The sequence below is a fragment of the Selaginella moellendorffii genome, unplaced genomic scaffold, assembly GCF_000143415.4.
Source record: "Selaginella moellendorffii unplaced genomic scaffold, v1.0 SELMOscaffold_9, whole genome shotgun sequence".
In the NCBI taxonomy this organism is placed as follows: domain Eukaryota; kingdom Viridiplantae; phylum Streptophyta; class Lycopodiopsida; order Selaginellales; family Selaginellaceae; genus Selaginella; species Selaginella moellendorffii.
Window position 1 is genome coordinate 2,966,702 of NW_003314270.1, and position 15,892 is coordinate 2,982,593.

The window sequence follows — 15,892 nt, forward strand, 5'->3', positions numbered from 1 at the left end:
TCTAAGAGCGTGATAAGTATTCACCCTCATCGTCCTTATCTCATTAGATCGTTGCTTGCTCATCGGTGAAATTGACACAATCCCAAATTGATATATATTCAATTTGATTCTTGGCCTGCAAGGTGATTCCAAGGATGTGAAGCTGGCTGAAAAGTAAAAATGAAAAGCTTGGGCTTTGGATTAGAATGTGATTTTCGTGAGTTAATAGTAGCTGTGAACTCCGGTAAAATGTTGAAAACGGCAGGTCCCCTGTAATCACAAAGTGGATGCTCGCCACTCACGCACTGGATTCCCGTGTCAAATCAAATCACACTTGAAAGCGTATAAAAGTTCATCCTGGAACCGAAACCCCTGTGCCACCTTGAAAGGAAAGCCTCATTTTTCACGGGTCTCCCTGAAAAGACTAAAGATTTAACGGTTGTGGGAACCTGATGTGGAAGTCCCGTCTCCTCTCCTCGGCAAGAACAGGGGTGGCATGTCTCATCGCCGCTTTGCTGCTGCAGTACGCGCACGGCTATGTCAAATGGACGTCATTCCCGGCATTCTCCTTCATCCTCTCCTTCGTCATCGTGAGCGAATGCCCCTCGCTCGCAAAGGTGATGAGAGATTCATGGTCTGTGCTCTTCGGCGGGATCCAGGGGCTCAGCCTGGGAATGCTCGCGATCAATCTCTTGGGGCCGAGCGTGTCCATCTGGACGAGCCTCATGTTCATCTTCTGGAGCAGTATGGTGATCGCCTACCCGTCTTTCTCCAATCTTCTCACCAAGAGGGTTGCGCTCACCGTCGCGACCCACCTCCATGTCATTGCGTACGCGAGGCAGCAAGACATGGACAGGATATTCTACCCCTTGAAGCTGGGCGCGACGATGGTGCTGGGCCTGGCGTGCTCCATCCTCGCTCTCACTTTTCCCTTCCCAAAGTTCGCGTCCGTTAAGGTAGTGTGATGTCATTGATGTGATCTTCTCGGTTGCGTGATATACAATGGCTTGTCCAGGCGAGGCAGCAGCTGATTCAATCCATCGAGATCATTTCGCAAGCGTTCGACGCACTGCTGACGATGTTCTGTACTCGGGAGAGATTTCAAAGGCAGTCCTTGAGATTCCAGGCGAAATCTCTCATGGAGGCAGGATCCAAAGTCATCCTCGAAGTCCACAACACAGTATGTATCCATGTACGCTTTCTGCCTTTTTATTCATCCCTATTCCCTTGAATTTCAGGACTGCTTTCTTCCGTTTGCGGTCAAAGCCAAGTCCAACTACGAGAAACAGGTCAACAAGCTCATGCAACATGTCAAAGCAATGGAGCTGGCCATGAACTCGAGCTCTTGCTCCGACCAGGAGCTCTCGGACTCTGCCAAGGCCTCGCTCGAGGAGACCATGTCACAAGTAAGAGAGTGGAGCAAATCCTTCGCCGCAAAGATGAATCATCCATCTGGCAAGGAGAGCGTGGACTCGGACAAGCTCCTGAAAGACGGAAAGGAGATCATGAGCCAAGCTCTCGAGACCGCGCTCTCGCTCCAAGATCCCTCACAACTCCAAGCGCAGATTTGCGGCCTGTCCTTCGCACACAATGCGAGGCTTTTCCTCGCGGAAGCCACCACCATGCTACAGACCACACCGAATCTAAGCAAGGTCCGGTCAACGCTCGACACTCCCGAGTCAACACCGGTCAGCGCGAGTCCGTGCTGCAAGCTAATTAGTAGCGTGGATCCAATCGAGGAGAGCAAAAGTGAGAAAGAGACCGAGTTTCACTGGGGGTTTTTCAGCCAAATTCTCAAGCTCTACGACCGGGAGCGATTCATCGTGGCGCTCAAGATCTCGCTGGCTATGGTGCTCGGCTCCTACGCGGGCTCCACGTACAACCGCTACCACATCAACTGGACGACGCTGATAATCGGGATGGGCTTCAACGCCCACCGCGACGGCTCCTTCCGCGTCTCGGACCTCCGCTTGCACGGGATGGTGCTCGGCACCATCTTCGGCTACCTCGTCTCGTTCTACACGCAGAGCTCCAGTCCCATCTTCTCCATCGTCGCGCTCGCCGGATGGATCGTCTTCACCAGCTTCATGAAGCACAACCGCTTCTACGGTCCCCTTGGTAACGTCTCGGCGCTCATCGGCGCCATCTTCCTCGTCGGCCACCGCAAGAGAGTCCCGCTCGACAGCCTCGCCATGCTCCGGCTCACGCAGAGCTTCATCGGCATTGCTGCTTTCGTGGTCGTCGAGTACCTCGTCTTCCCGAGAAAGGTGTCGGTTCTCGCAAAGTCGACGCTGGCGGCGGGGCTGGCGGCGCTGGAGCGGTGCGCGAAGACGGTGGTCAGTGCTGGTGTTGACGTTGCGCGGTGCTGCTGCGAGAGGTGCCAGGGGTCCGCGCTGGAGGAGCTTGGGCAGGCGAGGCAGGAGGCGAGCTCCATCGCGCAGAAGCTGGGCGTGCTGGTGCAGGAGGCGGCGCTGGAGCCCTGCTGGACCGACCCGTTCCAGGAGAAGGCCTACGCCAAAATCTTGAGCTCCCATGCCAGGATCCTCGATCTGCTGCAAGCGCTCGTCATGTCCATCCTGGAGCTGAGGTCCAGAAGGCTGCCCTGGTGCTGCAAGACACTCCAGGACCTCCAGGCTCCTTGCTTTGGCCCCGTGTTGGTACGGTTAGATACTGCTGGAGGTGGCGGAGACGTTGAGAGCCAGTCCGCGAGCGTAGATCTCGTCGACGTCGACTGCTGGAGCTCGTCAGTGGTTGATGCGTGCCGGTCCAGGTTCCAGGAGGTGATGGCGACGGCGGGCGATGACCGGAACTGGGAAGATACTGTCGTGTTTGGCGCCTTCATCTTCAACGCTCAAGCGCTGGCGATGGAATTTGCCAAGATCGAGCGGAACGTTCTCAAGCTGGTAAATCTAGAGCGTGGGTCAAAGATCCACACAGTAGAGTTGTCAGAGAAGCTAAGTGCTCGTTACCTCTTTAAGGGATGAATCCACGTAGCATTTGAGTAGTCATTTTTGCTTGGATGTTGTAGATGTCACTGGACGAGAAATAGAAAGGTGGCGACTGCCCCCGGGTTAGATGCTCTGCGTAGGCGCAAATGAAGACACCACAGCTCGAGCCATCCGTCTAAAGACAAGCATCCAAGTTTTAGAACCAGTTCTTTACGTTTTTTGTGTCTTTGCCTGTTGCGGGATGTTGTCCACAACGCAAAGTTGCCAGTTCTGTACGCTGGTCATGCTATGTTTGTTTGCTCCCTCCTCACGAAGGTACTCATCGACCTGCCAAGCTTATTTAAAATCGAGGTAAAGGAAAGGTTGAACACACCGATTTCATGATACGAATGTATGCCTTTGTTTTCGATTTGCACAGCAAAGAGTCGTAGTACTCTATCCGGTGGTTTTTGAGATGCGCCGCAACTAAAGACCTGGAAACAAAGAAATCAGATGCTTTTGTCTCGAAAAAGCTTGGGCATAGTACCAGTGTACGTTGTTGTGGTTGACAGGAAACAAAAGAAGATCGTGGTCGAAAATGTTCTGTAAAGTAGCTACGTTCGGGAGATGCAAATCAAGATTGATTGGCTCAAAAAACTTCAAGCAAGGATTTGGGGAGTGAAACTCACAATGTTTTTCGTCCATCTACGCACGCCTTCGTATCCAGCGATTTGGAGCTTGGTGTAGAAAAAACTGCTGAAACAATGGGTTCGAAACCTGATTAGATCAAAGGAAAAACGAAGTTTTCAATCAACATGGAATGGAACGAATGATCGAAAGTCTTACTTTGAAGAAGAATTCTTGTAAAGCCTGTCGGAGCGAACCTAGAAGAAAATTCTCTATGAGGAAAAGAAGAATAACGAGCTGAGCTATGCTTTACCTTGATGAGCGAGAAGTAGCTGTTGATAATCTCACTGTTAAGCCACTTCCCATCCACAAGCAGCGCCAAATCCCGCCCAGCAATGCCCTCGCCATTTGGCAATTGCCAAATCGGCGCCGCATTCTCTGCCCTCGCGACTGATCCAAGAGAATCCGGCGCAGCGGCCGCATCCTTCTTCCTCTCCACGCGCTGCGCGGATCGAATTCGCGCCCTTCGCCCCGCTCGATCGATGCAAGCCAACCAGAAGAAGCGGAAGCGCCAGCGCCAAATTCTCCACAGCCTCGCGGGCGCCATAGCCAGAGAAAGATTTTAAAACCCTATCTTATACCCAAGCACTCAAATTCAACTTTTCTTTAAAGGTGACCGTGCTACAAAAATCTAGATGGAGATTTCTTCCTTTAGCTCTTCCATGGATCGCCTTCTCTCACCTCGGATGGCTCTACGACTACCTCGGCCTCGGTAGCTGGCGGCGGAGGTGGCGGAGCGGCGGAGGCCTCTGGCGGTGGTGGCGATACTCCATATCCTCCGGAGTATCCCTGAGAGTAATCCACTTGGGGAGCGCTGGGAGCGTTATATTCCTCCTCCTGTCCGCTGAGAACTTGTCTGCCACCCAAAGCGACGCCGATCATGTCGTAGATTCGAGCACCGAATTCCGAGGCATTGTCAGGCTGAAAAGAGAACGATCATCGAGCGAATTAGATGAGGAAATGAGAGGAAAAAACGATGAACTGACCGTGAATCCGCTGGAAACGTGAGCCGTCTCGTACAGAAGCTCCACAATCTCTTGGGCTCTGGTGTCGTGTGGACTGGACTTGCATGCCTCCTGCGAAAGAGAGATTATTTAAGGACGTTCTAAGTGAAACGAGAAAATGCTCACGTTTAGACTCGCGATGATGGGATGCTGGGGATTGATCTCCAGGATCCTCTTTCCACGCATGTAATCGAGCTGGCTCGTATCTCCCAACGCTTGGGCTTTCATAATCCTGAAAATATATGATGTGAAGAGACGAAAGATAACACACACAACCGAACCTTTCCATGTTGGCAGACCAGCCATGTTTGCCAGTGACAAGAACACAAGGAGACGTGCTGAGACGATTGGAGATACCAACGCTGGCCACCTTCTCGCCCAGAATTTGCTTGATCCAGTCACAGCAGTACGTGAATTCTCTTTCAATTTCCTGCTCCTTGGCTTCGTCCGCAGCACCTGGAAAAAAAGGTTATGAAGAAGCTTAAATCTAACCACGGCTTACCAAGATCGAGGTCTTCCTTGCTAATATCAACGAACTTCTTTTCCTTGTAAGATTGCAGGCTGGTAAGAGCAACCTCATCGATAGGATCCACAAGGAACAGAACCTACAAGTGAGGGAATTTAGTACCATGAAAAGTAGTGTATAAAACGTACCTCGTAGTCCCGCGCTAGCAATTGCTCAAGAAAAGGCGCACTCTTGCAGCTCTTCACAGTATCTGCCGCAATGAAGTAGATAGCATTTTGTTCAGGCTTCATGTTGCGAATGTAATCATCCAGGTTCGTCATTTCCTCCTCGTTTTTGGACGAGAAGAACCGCAAGAGCGGAGCAAGCCTCTTGTGGTTGTTTGCATCTTCTATGCATCCGAGCTTGATGTTCTTGCTGAAACATGTCCAAAAGATCTTGTAGTCCTGAACCAAGAAAAAAGTATCAGCACAAGTCCTAGCAAAAGTCAGCAAGTGGAGCTACCTCCTTCTTTTCCCTGTTGGCAATTTCGTCCAGCAGATCAAAAGACTTTCTGACAAGACGCTTCTTCATTATACGCACCTGTCAGTTTTTAAAGTTAGATCCTAGAATCAGATTTCAAGTCAATTATCTTACTATTCTGCTCTCTTGAAGAATTTCTCGTGATACGTTCAAAGGCAAGTCGTTGGAATCCACAATACCCTTGATAAAGCTGAGATAGCGCGGGAACTTCATCGAAAGACAATCCCAGTGTTAGACACAAACACAAAATTTGAATTTAGCTTACCAGGTCGCCCTCAAAAGAATCGGAAATGAACACCCGTTTTACGTAGAGCCTGATATTCTTCGTTTTCAGTCCTTGGTTTTCCTCGTGGGACAGTGGTGCCATACCAGGAACATACAGTAAACTTCTGAATTCGACTTCTCCCTGTAAACGCTGTTAAAGCAGAGAACGAACGGAACTGACCTTTACCTCAGTAGTAAAGTGACTGTAGCCTAGAGGAGGGAGAAACTCTTTGAACGTAGTCTTAAAGAACTCCTTGTACTCTTCCGGATCAATCTCCTTTTGACTTCTCATCTATTACATTCTCACATATAAGAAAGCCTGGGGCAAACAAGATCAACACGTTACCCAGATAGGCTTTGTCTCGTTGATCAGCTCCCAGTCATAGACTTTCTGAGTAATGGTTTTCATTTTCTGAAACAATAGTGTAAGTCGAGATCAACGAAATGTCTACAAAACAGCGAGAAGTTCACCTTTTGTGGCGCTGGTGCCTCTCCTCCTTCGATGGCAGCAGACGCTGGATCAGCAGGAGGCGCCTCGGAAGCTTCTGTGTCTTCCACCTGATGAACGATTAAGAATTGTATAGAAAACAAGACCAAACATCAAGTACCTCCTTCTCTACTGTCTTCTCTTGCCATGTGTAGATGGGAAAAGATATGAACTGAGAATAGTTTTTCACCAAGTTCAAAATCCTCACTGGATCCGTGTACTCAAATTTATCATCCGCCTGCAACAGAAACAATTAAGCTCAACTCATTCTCTTAGCCAATCGCGGTTACCTTCAGCGTCAAAGTAACGACTGTTCCTCGCGGAATAAGCTTGTCGGGGTCAGTTTCTTCATAGACCGAATAGTCGTTTTCATTGGCCTCTCCTTCCCAAACCCACTGTTTGTCCGACTTTGAATGTCTTGTTGAGACAGTAACCTTCATTAAAAAAAGGGGGGAGTTAATTCAGTTGATGTGTGAACCAGATAAAAGACCTTACCCTGTTAGCCACCAGAAAGGCAGAGTAAAATCCAACACCAAATTGACCAATCAGATTGTTATCCCCGAGTGCAGCCTTATTTTCCTGCACGCAAGTATAATTAGCTGGGTAAATTTCCAGTCTACACAAGCCACATACCTTGATTGCGCTGAAAAACTTTGCAGTGCCACTCTGGGCGATAGTTCCGAGACTGTCCACAAGCTCTTGGCGAGTCATACCAACTCCAGAATCGCTGCACAGAGAAACAGACGAACATTAAAACCTGGAAAGGAAAATGCAAACTCACATGATGGTCACGGTCCCCTTCTCCTGATCAGCCTTGATTCGAATCTCCAGGTTGGGATTAGGATCCAAAAGGCTAGGCTCAGTGACGCTCAAGAATCGCAGCTTGTCAAGCGCATCACTCGCATTGCTGTAAAGATTCAACAAAATGAGCCGGGAAGAGAATTGGCAAAACAGTACCTGACGAGCTCACGAAGAAAAACTTCCTTGTGACTGTATAGACTGTTGACGATGAGGTCCATCAAGCGACTAACCTGTAGAGCATCGTGTTAGAATTTGTTCTAGCATGAATAGCTCTTACCTCTGCTTGATACTGGAACTTTTCAGCCGCTGGCTCGGCCGGAGGAGCCTCGGCGACAGTAGCCTCGGCACGAACACTCATTCGATTCCAATCTGCCCGCCTCTCCTCCGATGTAAAACCAACATTCCCAGCGATGGCCCTGCCGGAGCTCAAGAACCTAGAGCCGTGTGCCAGCGGAAGAAACTGAGACCTCTTCTGGAGAGGAACACTTTTAGCGCCCTGCAAAATCCGAGCTAGAATCGTCAATCATCCGTCCATGGCAGGAGATTTCGCTCACCTTGTCGGCATTGCTTCGCAGAGGCAGCGCGGCGGTGGCAGTGCTGAGAGATCTCACCGACGTCGCGGCCGGAGAGACGGCCATGGTCCGCAGCAGCGTGACGGAAAGCGCCTTCCTCGAGCAGGAATTCATATCACCGCGAATAGCAGCTTCCAAGGAACAAGCGCCCAGCGCCTAGCGCCCGGCAGCGACGAACCAAACCAAACCACAATAACAATGGCTATGGCGGTCCTTCTTTTAGGGTTCGTCGGTCTTGTTATGGTCATGCATGCCCATATGGCAAGATCCAGCCGTTGGATTGATTCTCATCTAACGGGACCTAGAAGTGCGAATCCCTGTTTGTTAAAATCTCGACTAGAAGAAGGCCTTTAGCTAACAGGTAATTGGATAAATATCGGCTGTAATGCATGGTCATGCATGACCATGGAAAAATCTGGAAGCCTTGTCGTTGTCTTAAACCCTAAACCCTGGATATTCCTTTGGCGCGCTTCTTCTCATGTCAACTAGTCTCATCGTCCAGGCGCCGCAGTTAGGGTGTAGCTTTCTTAGGCATCAATGCCGCGCTCTAGTGGCGGCCACCGATCTCTCCGGCGGATTCCAGCGGCCAGAGACGATAAAATGGGATAGGGATCTCGCGAATAATGTGAGCTTGATTGGATTTCTAGGTAAAGATCCCGCTTGGGGCTACAGCGAGCAAGGAAGAATCGTGTATGGCTCGATAAAAACCCCCCATTCGTGGTATGTGAGCTTTTTTCTTTCTCAAATGGTTTGTTTCATAGCGATGTTGTTTGATTTCTCAGGTTTTTGCTTGATTTCTGCGACCCAGTCTCGGAAATTGCTGTTGAGCATGCTAAGAAGGGGGATTGGGTTCAAGTTCAAGGAGAATTGCTTGTACCAAAGCCTGGAGATAAGATCGTCACACCTAAGGTTCGTGGAAAAGCATTGACTTTCTCTTCTTTTTTTCTTTCTCTTTTTATACATTCTCCTTTGATTCCAGGTGCTTGTTAAAGATTTTAAGTTTGTCGAGAAATCAAACGGTGAGGCTGTAGCTTTTTTTTATAAAACTTTCGCTCGTAGCTCGCTGAGATATTTAGATTATCAGACTCCAAAATCGAGACTGCCAGGCTCTGGCTAGAGTTTTTTGCTGCTCCAAATGAATGGTGGGACAACAGAGCAATCAAGGTATTGAAAATGGATTGTAGCCGCAAGACTTCATACTTCCTCTTTCTTTTTCGTTTTTGTTCTTTTTTTTCAGAGAAATGCGAGAGCTCCAGACTTTAAACACAAAGAGACGCGAGAAGCACTGTGGCTCAACAGTCAGGACTTGCCTTCCTGGATTCCTTCGCAAATCCAAGCTCTAGAATCCAAAGGCATCCTGAAAAGGTTTGAGCAATAAACTGTAAGAACTTGTTATTGAAACTGCTTAATGGTTTATTAACGAACAGATAGTAGGGCTTGGTAATGCGATGGATTGGAAGGCAAACTGGCGCTTTGCGCTGCTTTCACAGCTTACTTGAAAGCACAAAGCTCCATTCTCGTCCCGCCACCATTGGCTTTGATCCATCGCTTGCCAATACTGCCACTCTAACTGGCAAAGTTATCGGCAATCCCGCTGTTTACAAGGTGTTCTCTGGGAAGATTGCGAAGGCCGTCCTCCTTGTGGAAGACAAGAGCTGGTATGTTTGTTCTCTATTCGATATGTCTGATCTAATGCTCAATGGCAGCTTTTTTGTGGATTTCCACAACGGTCTTGGAGAGTGCTTCATTCAACACGTCCGGAGAGGGGACTGGATTCAAGTCTCGGGGTCCGTCTCTGTGGAGATGCAGAGAAGTGCACCCATCGCAAAAGTAAGTATTTGTTCTTGAGAAGATCAGTGCTCTAGTTCATATACCTCAGATTCGAGTCAGGGACTTCCAGCTAGTGGAGGGAGATGTTCCCGGAAGATCCGGTGAGTCTTTTCCAATCTTTCGATTTGTTTATCAGTTTGTGCTTGTCGAAGAGCAAGACGAGCACTCAAGACTATGGCAGAATTTCTTCGCAGCGCCGCACGACTACTGGGATAATCGCCACGACAAGGTTGTGTTTATAAACTTGCGAAAGATCTTAAGATTCGAAGGCTTGTGTTGCAGGAAAACTCCAAGCGTCCAGATTTTCGCCATAAATCGACTAAAGAAGCACTGTGGCTTGACGATTCCAGAAATCCTCCCTGGGTCTACGCGCAAGTTGAGATGCTAGAGTCCCGCGGCCTCTTGAGAAAGCCAAAATTTACTATCGTGTAATTTTATCACTTACATCATGAAAGAGAATATATTTTCACCTTCTAAGTATCAAACTTTCGAATTTCTTGGAGGGATTTTCTTAGGGTAGCGATCGAGCTATGGCGGACATGGATGTGTGTCCGGCCGCTGGAGGCGCTGGAGCATTGGATCCAGTATTCGTCGATGCGACAGCGAAGCTCTCGAATGCATCGCTTTTCTCAAGCGACAGGATCGAGGTCTCAGGTAAAGTCTTCTCTTCCTCGGCATCGCGATTCGATGCTGGATTGTCTTGTTTTGTTTCGTCAGTCGAGGTGTGCCTGAAGCCGACGAGCTCGGCGCGTCACGAGGATGTCAAAGACGCGATTGAAAGGTAGTAAAATTCTTTTGCACTATGATGTTTGATCGAATTTTCTTTCTTCTTGTCGCAGGATGCTTCACAATCAAGGTCTATCCCTCGTCGATGGTCCTGTGAACTTTCACCAAACGGAAGAGGCATTTCTCATTGATAATGTCCAAAGCGTTCTATGCGACACAGGTATTTACGTTTTGCCAAGTTTTCGTCGACCATACATACCTTCTTTCTTTCAGGTCGTGGCACTGGGGACTGCGTTCTCCTCTTCTGGCAAGTGTACTTCAAAGTGAGCGTTTACCAGGTACTGTAAGCTTGCTTTGGATCGAGGAGTAGTACTGGCTGACGAAACTTCTTCGCTCACTTACTTGCCAGCTGAACGAGGAAGGCGCAGCAGATGACGAGGGGGATGGTGCGGAGGAGCTACCGAGTTTTCAAGAGTGGTCCCTGCCAGCGAAAGAATTCCATGGACTGTGGGAGAGGTAGCTCTTTGCTGGCCGATTGTGTTCAGGCTGCTAATCTTTGGACTTTCAGCTTGATATACGCCACCGGCTTGAAGCAGAGGCTTCTGCAATACTCGAAGACAGCCGTGCTGTTCGCCGACAAAGGAGTCGACCACAACCTTATTTCGTGGAATCGGTATGTAATCTCTTTTTCGTAATGTGTGATAGCGGCAACATCAATTCTTGTCCGTAGAGTTATATTGCTACATGGTCCACCAGGAACGGGGAAGACTTCCTTATGCAAAGCGCTTGCTCAAAAGCTTGCAATCCGCTTCAAGGACAGGTGCTAGCCATCGATCATCTCTTGACACAATCTTGCATAAATGTTGATATGTCACAGATATCACTCATCACAACTCGTCGAAGTTAATGCGCATTCTTTGTTTAGCAAGTGGTTTTCAGAAAGCGGCAAGCTGGTATGGTCTATAGATTCTGACGCAATCTCTGACTCTTTCTTTGGATCTCAGGTCACCAAGCTTTTCCAAAAAATCCAGGACCTAGTTGAAGACGCCGATTCCCTTGTGTTCGTCCTGATAGGTGTTCTGTCAGTGACGTTCTTATGTCATCTGCTTGCATTTTAACGTAACGATGCAGATGAAGTTGAGAGCTTGGCAGCCGCAAGACAGGCTGCACTTTCGGGATCCGAGCCTTCAGACTCTATCAGGGTTCGCTATTTCGAGATTCTCGTTTTCTTCTGATTCATTGATATCATGTACAGGTCGTCAATGCTCTGCTCACGCAGCTTGACAAACTGAGAAGCTGGCCTAATGTTGTTGTTTTGACCACATCAAACATCACTGGAGCAATTGGTACGAGCGACATTGTCCAAAAAATATATCCCTGACACCTGGTTCCAGACCTTGCATTTGTTGATCGAGCAGACATAAAAGCATACATTGGACCACCGACGCTGGAAGCTCGATACGAAATCCTACGAAGCTGTATGAAAGAGCTGGAAAGGACTGGACTAATTTCATCCTCCGCGGTCAGTGCTTTCTGTCTGCAAAAATCTACTATTTTACCAGCTTTGTCGACAGCAGAATGGATCCATCAGCGAGAACTTCGTAAGCTACGACACACTATTACAGTCTATGAACTGCAGCATGCCTGACATCCTTTCCAATTCATTGCTTCAGACTGCTGAAGCTGCCGAGGTGGATTTCTCTTTCGTTTCTCCTGCCCTGACGACTGGATTCGCAGGGACTCAGTGGACGGGTGCTACGAAAGCTACCGTTCCTCGCTTACGCTGGCATGGCCTTGGAAACTAAAGTCGACACTCACCACTTTCTGGTGGCACTGAAAGAGGCAGCGCAACGAGAACGAAGCGAGCGTGACACGAATGACAAGTAGGGGAGCAGGCCGAGCAGCGAGCGCTGGCCCTGGCTCTATCAAAAGGCCGTAATTCTCGAGTTCTTCTCCCCCAAGTGCACATAAATCCGCAATGACAATGCCTGGTTTTTCAGCTACACCACTACTTCGATAGCCAGAGGTACTTCCTTTGATCTTCATCCAAACTTGTTTCATCATTCGCATTTCTATCATTTCCAGGTGCTCTATCAAATACGTCCCATGCTTCGTTCAAGACGAAAGTTCCCTCCATAGTCTTCTCGATCGTCCGATATTCGCCATCGGACGGCTGTGTAAGATCTTGTCCTAAACTGGGTTGGCAGCCCTAAATTGTGGGACGTGCCCCTTTACTCAAGGAAATTGTTTGCGGCTTCGCTTCTCATGGTACGTGTCTCCATTTCTTTTTTGGCGCTTCATCACGTCTCATGTGTGGCTGAGTGTTGCGCGTCTAGATCAGTTGAAAAGACTTAAATGGTATACTTTTCACCCTTGGGATTCAAATGCAAGGTGATTTCCTTCTTTGTTTTTTACTTTTCTGGCCTCCAGGCGTCGCCGGGGAGGCAGATGAGTTCTGCCAGGGGTGGAATCGTCGACACAAAAGCTTGGCAAGAGCTCAAAGTGAGTTTTTCTTTTTTTTTTTCTTTCGTTGTTTGCTCAAACTTCTGTACAGAGCCATGTTGGGGAGATAAGCAAATTACATCTCAAAGACTTGCTTGGCGACAAGGCCCGGTGCGAATCGATGATGAAGTAAGTCTTGCCACAGCTACAGAAAACTATCTTATGACCTTGGAAACTGCTTTAGAGAGTATGACGGGATTGCTCTTGATTTCTCACGTCAAAGAGCAACACAGGACACTTTCCAGAAGCTGTTTCAGCTTGCAAAGGTACGGAGGTTCTTTCTTTCTCTTGGTTTTTGACGAGCTCTCTTGCAGGAGATGAAGCTCAAAGATAAGATTGACAGGATGTTTGGCGGTGATCACGTAAGTTGCGGAGAGTTCGTTTTGCTGATTGATCATGGTCTTTTGATCGGCAGATAAATAGCACAGAGGATCGTCCCGTGCTTCATGTGGCTTTGAGGGCACCAAGGGAGGCACTGATAGCCTGCGACGGCAAGAACGTAGTTCCCGAGGTCTGGGAAGTTCTTGACAAAATGAAAGATTTTTCAAACAGAGTTCGTGAGGGGCAATGGGTAAGCGATGAATTCTTTTGGTCGATTAACAGTGAGCTTACAGCTCGGGGCTACCGGGAAACCTTTAACTGACGTTGTGGCGATTGGAATTGGTGGAAGTTTTCTAGGACCATTGTTCGTTCATACTGCAATGCAAACTGGTTTGCTTGGACTGAAGATATTTCTCTTCTTTTGTTAAAATTCTTTTGTTCATTGCAGAGCCTGGGTGTGCACGACTTGCCAAGGGACGCAGATTGCTATTGTAAGTCTCAAAGTTCCTGGGTTTTTTATTTATAGCTTTTGTGCAGTTTATCTAATGTGGATCCTATCGATGCTGCATTTACCTTGAAGGGTTTAAGCCAGGAAACCACTCTAGGTGATTACTCACGCCTTAACAATTTATTCGAAGCTCATTTCAATCGCTGTAGTTGTCATTGTTTCGAAGACATTCACAACGGTGGAGACAATGCTAAATGCCCGAACGATGAGAACGTGGATCACATCTACACTTGGGCAAGTTTCTTATTATTTTTCTCCAGTCGTAGAATCTGAGCACGCCTGTACAAACCTTTCAGTCCAGCGGCTGTTGCAAAGCATATGGTGGCTGTCAGTACCAATTTGAAGGTAACCAACACGATTTCATGAGAAACTTACTTATGGAGTCTATGTTTTTGTAGCTCGTTAAAGAATTTGGCATTGATCCTGCTAATGCATTTGCTTTCTGGGACTGGGTTGGCGGTCGCTACAGTGGTACGTAGGCTTCTCTCTTTTCACTTCTTCCCCAAAGTTATGCTAGTTCTTTGAGCAGTTTGTAGTGCTGTTGGAGTTCTTCCTTTAGCGCTCCAGTACGGCTTCGCCAACGTTAACGAGTGAGCTACATTCGCTTTGTTTTGGCTTTTCAATCAGTACTGAACTTCTATCTTTGAAGGTTTTTAGAAGGCGCTTCCAGTATAGACAGCCACTTTCGAGTTGCGCCTTTTGAAAGAAACTTGCCAGTATGTGCTTGTGAGCCTACTAATCCACAGATAAAGCACACCCAAATTCATGTTATAGTTACCTTTTTACAGGTCCTATTGGGTCTCATAAGCGTATGGAACGTTTCTTTTCTCGGTTGTCCAGCCAGGGTAAGCTTTTCCAAGCTCCAATTTCTTGGTTCAATTCTATTTCGCAGGCCATTCTTCCTTATTCCCAAGCTTTGCAAAAATTTGCTCCGCACATTCAACAAGTACGTGATTCACTGAATTCAAATTTAAAGTATACTGGTTATATCTTATGCGCTCGTTTGCAGTTGAGTATGAATATAACATTTTTTTTTCATCTTATGCGCTTTTTTGCAGTTGAGTATGGAAAGCAATGGAAAGGGTGTTAGCATTGACGGGACTCCGCTACCTTATGAAACTGGCGAGATTGACTTTGGTGAGCCAGGAACAAATGGACAACACAGTTTCTATCAGTTGATTCACCAGGTACATTTTAAGTATGTGGTTCTTTCGTTGATGATCGAGGGAGACTTCATGTAGGGACGAATCATTCCCTGCGATTTCGTTGGAATAATCAAGAGTCAGCAGCCAATGTATTTGTCAGGTCCGTCTAATCATCTCAGCTCTTCATTTTTGCATTCTTAAAACGTTGTATTTGTGCAGGAGAACCAGTGAGTAATCACGATGAACTAATGTGCAACTTCTTCGCGCAGGCTGATGCTCTTGCTTACGGCAAGGTATTATCTCTTTCTTTCTCATTTTCTTTCCTTCCTGGTTTTGGATCTTTATGTTTTCAACAGATCACTTCTTTGTTGCCTATAGACTCCGGATGAGCTTCGAGCTGAGGGTGTTCCCGACAGTCTTGTACCACACAAGGTGAAAATTCTATCTTTCTTTCACTATATCCTCTGCTTGTTATGCGTTGTTATTGGTGCACAGACTTTTACAGGAAATCGTCCGTCTTTAAGCCTGCTGCTGCCGAATCTCACGCCATATACAATTGGCCAGGTACACAAAGCTTCTTGAAGATCTTCATCCATTTGTCACTCAAACAAACGTTTGCAGCTCCTTGCCATTTACGAGCACAGGATTGCGGTCCAAGGTTTTATCTGGGGCATCAACTCTTTTGATCAATGGGGCGTCGAGCTTGGAAAGGTGATTCTTTCTCCAAATAGTTCCATTACTTTGTCACTCACTTCTGCACCATCCAAAAACCAGTCTTTGGCGGGAAAAGTTCGTAACCAGATGCATCTGTGGCGGACCAAGGGAAAAGTTGTGGAAGGCTTCAACTACAGCACTACCACACTCCTCAATCGCTACTTGAAGGTCTAGAATTCCCCTCTTCTGCCAGTTTTGCTCTTAGCTATTCTGATCTTGCTCAGGGCAAGGCTCAAATATATTCAGCATCATATGGTGTTTTCCCCAGCGAGGTGATTCGGAAGAATTAAGGGAATTACAAAAGATCTAAAGTGAGCAATAAACATGAAAATTTGGAATCTGATTCTACAAGATTCCAAGATTCCAAGATTAGTTTCATTGGGAGACAAAGGTGGTGAAGGCGATTGTTCTTGTACACAATCCAAGCTTTCTAGGGCCCT

At 47.6% G+C, this 15,892-nt stretch overlaps 6 protein-coding genes across 11 annotated transcripts; 4 read left to right on the forward strand and 2 right to left on the reverse strand.

Annotated features, from left to right (window-relative positions):
* Positions 1–2,769: 2,769 nt before the first annotated feature.
* Positions 2,770–4,166, reverse strand: LOC9633373 (sentrin-specific protease 3). Of its 5 annotated transcripts, none has more exons than XM_024672627.1 (8): positions 3,847–4,166; positions 3,753–3,790; positions 3,596–3,683; positions 3,454–3,509; positions 3,301–3,400; positions 3,159–3,254; positions 2,949–3,102; positions 2,770–2,879 (listed from the first exon to the last, which is right to left on the reverse strand). In XM_024672627.1, the coding sequence occupies exons 1-7, from the start codon at positions 4,138–4,140 to the stop codon at positions 2,953–2,955; spliced, it is 822 nt and encodes a 273-aa protein (XP_024528395.1). In that variant the 5' UTR covers positions 4,141–4,166; the 3' UTR covers positions 2,770–2,879; positions 2,949–2,952. The 5 variants fall into 5 exon arrangements, with proteins under 5 accessions (XP_024528395.1, XP_024528394.1, XP_024528397.1 ...); XM_024672626.1 differs by having other exon boundaries at positions 2,773–2,888; XM_024672629.1 differs by having other exon boundaries at positions 2,850–3,102; positions 3,596–3,659.
* Positions 4,167–4,171: 5 nt separating this feature from the next.
* LOC9631125 (heat shock protein 90-5, chloroplastic) lies at positions 4,172–7,919 on the reverse strand. The gene is made up of 20 exons (XM_024672618.1): positions 7,689–7,919; positions 7,412–7,630; positions 7,291–7,364; positions 7,115–7,240; positions 6,967–7,060; positions 6,829–6,912; positions 6,624–6,767; positions 6,455–6,571; positions 6,318–6,404; positions 6,193–6,258; positions 6,034–6,138; positions 5,848–5,988; positions 5,697–5,789; positions 5,565–5,642; positions 5,252–5,506; positions 5,100–5,202; positions 4,879–5,053; positions 4,724–4,829; positions 4,580–4,669; positions 4,172–4,514 (listed from the first exon to the last, which is right to left on the reverse strand). The coding sequence occupies exons 1-20, from the start codon at positions 7,818–7,820 to the stop codon at positions 4,245–4,247; spliced, it is 2,559 nt and encodes an 852-aa protein (XP_024528386.1). The 5' UTR covers positions 7,821–7,919; the 3' UTR covers positions 4,172–4,244.
* A 260-nt stretch (positions 7,920–8,179) lies between these two features.
* On the forward strand, positions 8,180–9,241 carry LOC112345569 (protein OSB1, mitochondrial-like). Its single transcript, XM_024672631.1, has 6 exons — positions 8,180–8,426; positions 8,489–8,615; positions 8,686–8,725; positions 8,791–8,870; positions 8,944–9,071; positions 9,134–9,241. The coding sequence occupies exons 1-6, from the start codon at positions 8,185–8,187 to the stop codon at positions 9,135–9,137; spliced, it is 621 nt and encodes a 206-aa protein (XP_024528399.1). The 5' UTR covers positions 8,180–8,184; the 3' UTR covers positions 9,138–9,241.
* On the forward strand, positions 8,973–10,016 carry LOC112345570 (protein OSB3, chloroplastic/mitochondrial-like). Of its 2 annotated transcripts, none has more exons than XM_024672632.1 (6): positions 8,973–9,087; positions 9,138–9,364; positions 9,413–9,536; positions 9,586–9,637; positions 9,689–9,765; positions 9,819–10,016. In XM_024672632.1, the coding sequence occupies exons 2-6, from the start codon at positions 9,150–9,152 to the stop codon at positions 9,966–9,968; spliced, it is 618 nt and encodes a 205-aa protein (XP_024528400.1). In that variant the 5' UTR covers positions 8,973–9,087; positions 9,138–9,149; the 3' UTR covers positions 9,969–10,016. The 2 variants fall into 2 exon arrangements, with proteins under 2 accessions (XP_024528400.1, XP_024528401.1); XM_024672633.1 differs by having other exon boundaries at positions 9,029–9,087; positions 9,141–9,364.
* Positions 10,017–10,071: 55 nt separating this feature from the next.
* On the forward strand, positions 10,072–12,517 carry LOC112345567 (pachytene checkpoint protein 2 homolog). Its single transcript, XM_024672621.1, has 15 exons — positions 10,072–10,190; positions 10,254–10,317; positions 10,376–10,482; positions 10,536–10,600; positions 10,672–10,778; positions 10,831–10,935; positions 10,993–11,082; positions 11,140–11,215; positions 11,267–11,336; positions 11,394–11,464; positions 11,518–11,608; positions 11,657–11,784; positions 11,840–11,953; positions 12,000–12,288; positions 12,348–12,517. The coding sequence occupies exons 1-14, from the start codon at positions 10,076–10,078 to the stop codon at positions 12,147–12,149; spliced, it is 1,353 nt and encodes a 450-aa protein (XP_024528389.1). The 5' UTR covers positions 10,072–10,075; the 3' UTR covers positions 12,150–12,288; positions 12,348–12,517.
* Positions 12,518–12,710: 193 nt separating this feature from the next.
* On the forward strand, positions 12,711–15,802 carry LOC9631126 (glucose-6-phosphate isomerase, cytosolic). The gene is made up of 23 exons (XM_024672634.1): positions 12,711–12,764; positions 12,817–12,893; positions 12,949–13,030; positions 13,079–13,126; positions 13,180–13,335; positions 13,379–13,475; positions 13,534–13,576; positions 13,623–13,690; positions 13,743–13,827; positions 13,890–13,938; positions 13,992–14,064; positions 14,123–14,183; positions 14,243–14,309; positions 14,382–14,438; positions 14,486–14,539; positions 14,652–14,780; positions 14,835–14,898; positions 14,958–15,031; positions 15,117–15,170; positions 15,234–15,302; positions 15,360–15,449; positions 15,513–15,620; positions 15,677–15,802. Exons 1-23 carry the CDS (start codon positions 12,711–12,713, stop codon positions 15,740–15,742), a joined length of 1,725 nt encoding a protein of 574 aa, XP_024528402.1. The 3' UTR covers positions 15,743–15,802.
* Positions 15,803–15,892: the final 90 nt, after the last annotated feature.

Bases quoted from the DNA above. Each gene is read 5' to 3' on its own strand.
- LOC9633373 (XM_024672627.1), bottom strand. From the start codon at position 4,140: ATGGCGCCCGCGAGGCTGTGGAGAATTTGGCGCTGGCGCTTCCGCTTC. The intron at 3,510-3,595 runs GTGAGTTTCACT...GCTACTTTACAG, and splicing joins GTAGATGGACGAAAAACATT to AACATTTTCGACCACGATCT. The intron at 3,103-3,158 runs GCAAAGACACAA...GCTTGTCTTTAG, and splicing joins TGGACAACATCCCGCAACAG to ACGGATGGCTCGAGCTGTGG.
- LOC9631125 (XM_024672618.1), bottom strand. From the start codon at position 7,820: ATGAATTCCTGCTCGAGGAAGGCGCTTTCCGTCACGCTGCTGCGGACC. The intron at 7,061-7,114 runs GTGAGTTTGCAT...TTCTCTGTGCAG, and splicing joins AAGGGGACCGTGACCATCAT to CGATTCTGGAGTTGGTATGA. The intron at 5,054-5,099 runs GTAAGCCGTGGT...CTTTTTTTCCAG, and splicing joins CAAGGAAGACCTCGATCTTG to GTGCTGCGGACGAAGCCAAG.
- LOC112345569 (XM_024672631.1), top strand. From the start codon at position 8,185: ATGTCAACTAGTCTCATCGTCCAGGCGCCGCAGTTAGGGTGTAGCTTT. The intron at 8,726-8,790 runs GTGAGGCTGTAG...TTAGATTATCAG, and splicing joins GTTTGTCGAGAAATCAAACG to ACTCCAAAATCGAGACTGCC. The intron at 8,871-8,943 runs GTATTGAAAATG...CTTTTTTTTCAG, and splicing joins GGGACAACAGAGCAATCAAG to AGAAATGCGAGAGCTCCAGA.
- LOC112345570 (XM_024672632.1), top strand. From the start codon at position 9,150: ATGCGATGGATTGGAAGGCAAACTGGCGCTTTGCGCTGCTTTCACAGC. The intron at 9,365-9,412 runs GTATGTTTGTTC...GCTCAATGGCAG, and splicing joins CTTGTGGAAGACAAGAGCTG to CTTTTTTGTGGATTTCCACA. The intron at 9,638-9,688 runs GTGAGTCTTTTC...TGCTTGTCGAAG, and splicing joins AGATGTTCCCGGAAGATCCG to AGCAAGACGAGCACTCAAGA.
- LOC112345567 (XM_024672621.1), top strand. From the start codon at position 10,076: ATGGATGTGTGTCCGGCCGCTGGAGGCGCTGGAGCATTGGATCCAGTA. The intron at 10,601-10,671 runs GTACTGTAAGCT...CTTACTTGCCAG, and splicing joins TCAAAGTGAGCGTTTACCAG to CTGAACGAGGAAGGCGCAGC. The intron at 11,083-11,139 runs GTGCTAGCCATC...GATATGTCACAG, and splicing joins GCAATCCGCTTCAAGGACAG to ATATCACTCATCACAACTCG.
- LOC9631126 (XM_024672634.1), top strand. From the start codon at position 12,711: ATGAGTTCTGCCAGGGGTGGAATCGTCGACACAAAAGCTTGGCAAGAG. The intron at 15,032-15,116 runs GTATTATCTCTT...TGTTGCCTATAG, and splicing joins ATGCTCTTGCTTACGGCAAG to ACTCCGGATGAGCTTCGAGC. The intron at 15,303-15,359 runs GTACACAAAGCT...AAACGTTTGCAG, and splicing joins CGCCATATACAATTGGCCAG to CTCCTTGCCATTTACGAGCA.